General features: G+C 49.2%; 1 protein-coding gene across 4 annotated transcripts in view; it reads right to left on the bottom strand.

The window, feature by feature from the left end:
• The window catches only part of GEM (GTP binding protein overexpressed in skeletal muscle), a 14,289-nt gene that overhangs the window by 8,401 nt on the left and 668 nt on the right, over nt 1–5,220 (bottom strand). For 2 of the 4 annotated variants that reach the window (XM_010833507.1, XM_010833508.1), the window contains exon 2: nt 3,874–4,213. In XM_010833507.1, the coding sequence (XP_010831809.1) occupies nt 3,874–4,204 (331 nt within the window). In that variant the 5' untranslated portion in view covers nt 4,205–4,213. Of the gene's footprint in view, nt 1–3,873; nt 4,214–4,437; nt 5,172–5,220 lie in introns of those variants that run through there. The other 2 variants (XM_010833509.1, XM_010833506.1) reach the window with 2 other exon arrangements.

Genomic DNA, 5,220 nt, shown 5'->3' with positions numbered 1-5,220 from the left:
AGAGTTTCTAACTGGGCAACTGTGGTCGGTCTCCATTTTCCCTGAACTGCTGCCTCTTGATTTGTCTGTACTGCATTTGACCCCCCACCCTCTTTGCTCGGAGGACCACCCTGCTCAAGACTGGCTCCAGGGCTGTGTGTGAGCCTGAACAGGAGTTCTCTCACCTGCCGGAACTGGTCCTGGCAGCCTCTGGAAAGTTCTGAGGCTCCAGCATCCCTCTCCCCCCAGAACTCTCAACTGCTTTCAGCTTTCAGAGTCCAGAGGGTCCCACTTGGAAAGGAACAAGCAGCACTGAGGAGCACTGGCCTCCCCTCTAGTGGCTCCCGTCTCCTCTGCCCGCCTCACAGGGCCCCAGGCAAGAGGCACCAGAGTGGACGAAGGGCTTCAAGCAGTGAAAGGGCCGGCGCGGAAGAGAAGCCCACGGGAAGGAAACAGCAGACGCAGAATCAGCCCCAGCTAATGTTCACTTGGTACTCACTCTGTGCCCGGCACTGTGCTATCTCCCCTTATCCTCTTAATAACCTTTGATGTCAGTAGTGTCCCTATTTTACTAATGAGGAAGCATGAGAAGGGTAAGTATCTTGTCCAGGAGCACCCAGCATCAAAGTGAAAAGAAAGTGAAAGTGAAAGTGGCTCAGTCGTGTCTGACTCTTTGTGACCCCATGGACTGCATAGTCCATGGAATTCTCCAGGCCAGAATACTGGAGTGGGTAGCCATTCCCTTCCCCAGGGGCTCTTCCCAACCCAGGGATCAAACCCAGGTCTCCCCCATTGCAGGCAGATTCTTCACCAACTGAGCCACAACGGAAGCCCAAGAACACTGGAGTGGGTAGCCTATCCCTTCTCCAGGGGATCTTGCCCACCCAGGAATCAAACCAGGATCTCCTGCATTGCAGGCAGATTCTTTACCAACTGAGCTATGAAGGAAGCCCAGCATCAAAACTGGGGTCCAAACCCACATACGAGGTTTCAAGTCCAGTGGTCTCTGCTGTACATCTGTGCCTACGTGCAATGTCTTCCCACCTCCCTCAGGGCTTCTAAATCCTAGTGGTCCTTAGGGTCCAGCTCAGAGACCAACACTTGCATGAAACTTTTCCTGATTTCACAGCCAGAAGTGGTATTTATTTTCTCCTCTGAATTCCCCCAGTACTGCCCTTGTACCTCTTTGAAGATACTAACCGCGTCCTATCTTGATTTATAAGTGGGTGTATATCTGCTCTCGACTACAAATACTGTCAGTATCCTTAAGGAAGAAACCCCACGACTCTTAGTATGTCCTCACTGAGTCACATCAAGCTTCATGGTATACGTTCAGTAACTGATGAATGGACAGATGAGTGAATGAATGAATGGCATTAAATATGCACAGAGAGTCATAAGATTAGTGCAATATAATCTTAACAACATTCATCTTTATTTGGAGAAATAATGATGGGAGTATCGTGTACTTTTTATCTTATGGTTAAAGCTGAAAAAAAGAACAATGCAGTGAAGTGCCATGGAAAACCCTCTCCTCGGGAAAGATAAAGCAACCACCGATTCCAACAGCCCCCCACAGGTAAGAGCTGTAATCCTAGACAGTATGAATTACTCAAATAGGTCAGATTAGGTAGGATGAGTCACCCAAGAAGCTTCCTGTTGTCAAAGATTCTCTGTCTGAGGAGATCACGAAAGGATTCCCCCTACCAATAGTCCCCTCTCCCCATTAAACAAAGAAGCCTCCCAAATACAGAAGCCTGCCTTCCCAAGGTTCAGGGATGGGTCAGTCTTCTTCATACCCTATGCTCACAGGAATACCACCCTCTGGACAGGTACCACTGTGCTCTAATGGACAAACATTTTTGAGAGTCTGCTATATACTAATTATTTCAATCCCTCCCTCTTAAAGAAATGAACAAAAATTCTTAGTTGGTCTCTTTTTCATATCAATCCCCAAAGTACTTTACTGTGACTTCTTTATTAATTTTTATGCTGCTCTAAATTACAGCCCCCAGCCTTCAAATCCTTCCCAAGAGGGTATTATGGTGTACCTCATCCATCACTGAGTACCCCAGAGCATGGCATGGAGCCAGGCATGTGGGAGGTACCCTGCCCAAAGTGCTATAGTATGTAACAGCATTCGGATGCTAAATCCAGTGGCGGCCGAGTACAGTGAAAGAACACAGGAATTTAGATTCAATCACAACTAGTTTTGAATCCTGGGCAAACCAGGGACTAGCTTTTTCACCCTGGGAAAGTCACTTGACTTCACAAGCTTCCACTTCTTCACCTGTAAAATAGGGACTTTAGAACCAAATGGGCTTAATTTTTATAAGTACTATTAAAATACCTGTGGGAAGTACTTAGCACTATGTGCCTGGCGCATAGCAGGTTCCCTATCAATGGTGGAAGGTGAACACCACCAAACTAATTTCGAAAATCCCAGGTTCTAATCCAAGATGCTCCAGAGGGTGATTCCAGGTAAGTCCCTAAGACTCAGTGTACAGACATGATGTGAGGACCAAAATAAAGTCACAAATATAAGGCACCCAATGAAGCATCTGTCCCACTGCAAATGCACATTCTAGATGAGAGCCTCCTGCCTGTCTCCTATAGGGACACGCACCCGTGGGTCTTTACTAAAAAAAGAGATACTGAGCCTCTTTCTCCCTTGAACTAGGGTTTAGCTGTCATCCCTGAGACGTCAGGAGTGAGGAGAAAAATCAATGTTCTATCAATGAGTCATCATTTAAAGCCAGTTCCGGAGCTGCCTCATGAAGCAGTGAACTCCCAGACAAAGGAAGAATAGATGTTTAGTAGAAACGGGCTGACAGCAGTAAGGAAGGAGTAGGATTTCTGTGCATCAAGCAGAGGGCAGAACCGTGTCATCACTAAGGCATCTTCCTACTCCTGAAACCTGTGATTCAGCGGTGAGTTGCAACTGAGCGTTCAGACAGACCATGCCACTGGGACAAGCATGCTTCCTTCATTTCCACAAATGCAAACAGGGACATACAGTGACCCTGGCATCGTCTAAGACCCTGTGGCTGAAAGACACTGAATTTAAACCATCGATTACAGGAGCCTCATCTTACTTCCCAGAATACAGTGCTATGCTTTACTTGAGGAATATGTGATTTTTTTGAGACTGTATCACCTCAGATCAGTTTTGGAAACCAAGGCCTAAATAATAAATACCTTAAGTGAGATTATCCATGGAAAATTGAAAAACCATAAGTATACTTACAAACGTTAAGTATCATCATTGTTATCCTTCAATATCTTTTTTAAATATTGTGCTATTGAAAATAGAGATTTTAAACAATTTTATACCCTCTAAAGCCTCTAATGGCAACCCACTCCAGTGTTCTTGCCTGGAGAATCCCAGGGATGGGGGAGCCTGGTGGGCTGCCGTCTATGGGGTTGCACAGAGTCAGACACGACTGAAGCGACTTAGCAGCAGCAAAGCCTCTAATACTGCAATAAACAAACTAATGAATTCATCCTAACAGTTTTCTAATTGGCTTGGTTTTAAGTATCACCATGGAAAAAGGCTGTGTCTACACTGAGTGCTTGAAAGGTCCAGGTCAGACCTGGCAAAAGCCAGAGGTGGGATCCTGACCCTCCGGCTCCACCCTCTGAAAACCGTCTCCCCGGTCCCTTTAGAGCTGGAATGTAAGAAATTCCCTCTCTGGCCCAGCTTCTATCTACAAGCATTTTCACTTTCTTGTCCCAGAGGCCTATGCCAGCGCTTCTGTGGGGACTGGGCTCCCCAGGCAGAGCCAAGAAGGCATAATTGCAGTTCCCAACTCTGCAGACAAATGACCCACCCACTTGCTCTTCCTCCTGAACCGCTGCTGACCCCGTAAAGCCCCCCGGAGCCGGGCCACCTACCTCCAAGCACTTCGCAGTCGCTGTCCATGCTGTCATGGACACCCGCAAAGATGTTGGCCAGAGTGGACTTGCCCACCCCCTGCTCCCCGATGAGAACCACCCGATAGTAGGTGTTTCCGGACTCAGAGGAGATGACTGAGTCCGTAGAGTCGGAGGACCAGCTCCGGCGGCAGGGGTCCTCGGGGGCGGCAGGGGGACGGCTGCGCTGGCCGTACTGCTGGGGCTCCTTCTGGACCATGAGATGCCTGCCGTCAGCGGGGATGCTCCAGCGCTGCTGCTGCGGCTGCATGCCCGCCGTGCCCTGGCGCATGGTGACATGGTTCAGAGTCATCGTCAGGTCCTGGAAGGCAAAGCAGCCAAGATGGTAGCATCAGGAAGCATGAGTTCAGGGAGCTCGAACACAGTCATCGGTGATATTTTAGTACGTGAGGTTACCAAGTAACCCTCACACAAGGAGCACCAGTGAAGCAGTCCCCAAATCCAGCAGGCTTTCAACTGAACACACACACACACACACACAGCAGCTCCTCGGGCAGACTGTTATTTGCAAAGAGGAAAAGGTACCGTTAGTATCGTCCACTGCCCTGGGGCTTCCTCCATCCTTAAGGAAGCCTGGGGATTCCCCACTCAGAGCCGGCACAGAGGCAGCCAGAAGGCACCAAGAGCCTCCAGAGAAGGCTTGAAAAGCAACAAGTTAATGCAGCTGGGGACCAGCTGGCCAGGTTACCGCTCTTGTCTAAACATGGCACTTAAGTAGCACCAGCACCCAGCAGGCTTTTATGCCTCAGTGGGGAACACGTGACAATGACATCATTCCCCCCGGCTGGACTGGACCAGGGCTGATTGGAACTTCCATGTTTAGTAAAGTTGCCCTGATGCTCCCCAGCTGCCTGAATATGCTCTTATTCGAGGGGGAGAAGAATTTCTGCTTGAGGTGTATGCCTCACTTCTGCCTGCCTGCCCAGGATATCACATTTAGCCTTGTCCTTCTGGCAGGGAGAGGACCTGCTCAGGTTCAGAGCTGTCAAACTTGCAGAGACAGTGCTTCACTCTTATTAAACTCTGTCCACTCCAAGAGTTCCTCTCCTTCAACTCGGATTTCCACCTTCCTGAAGCCAATCAGGTCCAAGACTCCCTCGAGAAAGACACTCAACAACTTGGCTACAACTTGGCCTTTCTCAAGACTCTCTCCCCTTGCCCGGAGGTCTGGACTCCCAGGCTCTCAGACAGAAAGCAGAAGCAATCTCATTTTCAGCAGCAAGATGCACTTGTGAGCGCGAGACCCTCCCCTTCCCGCACCCACTCCCCAAAACCCCAACAGGTCCATGACCCTAGCCGTGACCCTCA

The sequence above is a fragment of the Bison bison genome, unplaced genomic scaffold (assembly GCF_000754665.1).
Source record: "Bison bison bison isolate TAMUID 2011002044 unplaced genomic scaffold, Bison_UMD1.0 scf7180017863702, whole genome shotgun sequence".
Taxonomy (NCBI): domain Eukaryota; kingdom Metazoa; phylum Chordata; class Mammalia; order Artiodactyla; family Bovidae; genus Bison; species Bison bison.
Note: the sequence above shows the minus strand (reverse complement) of the source record. Positions and strands in the feature narration are given on the sequence as shown.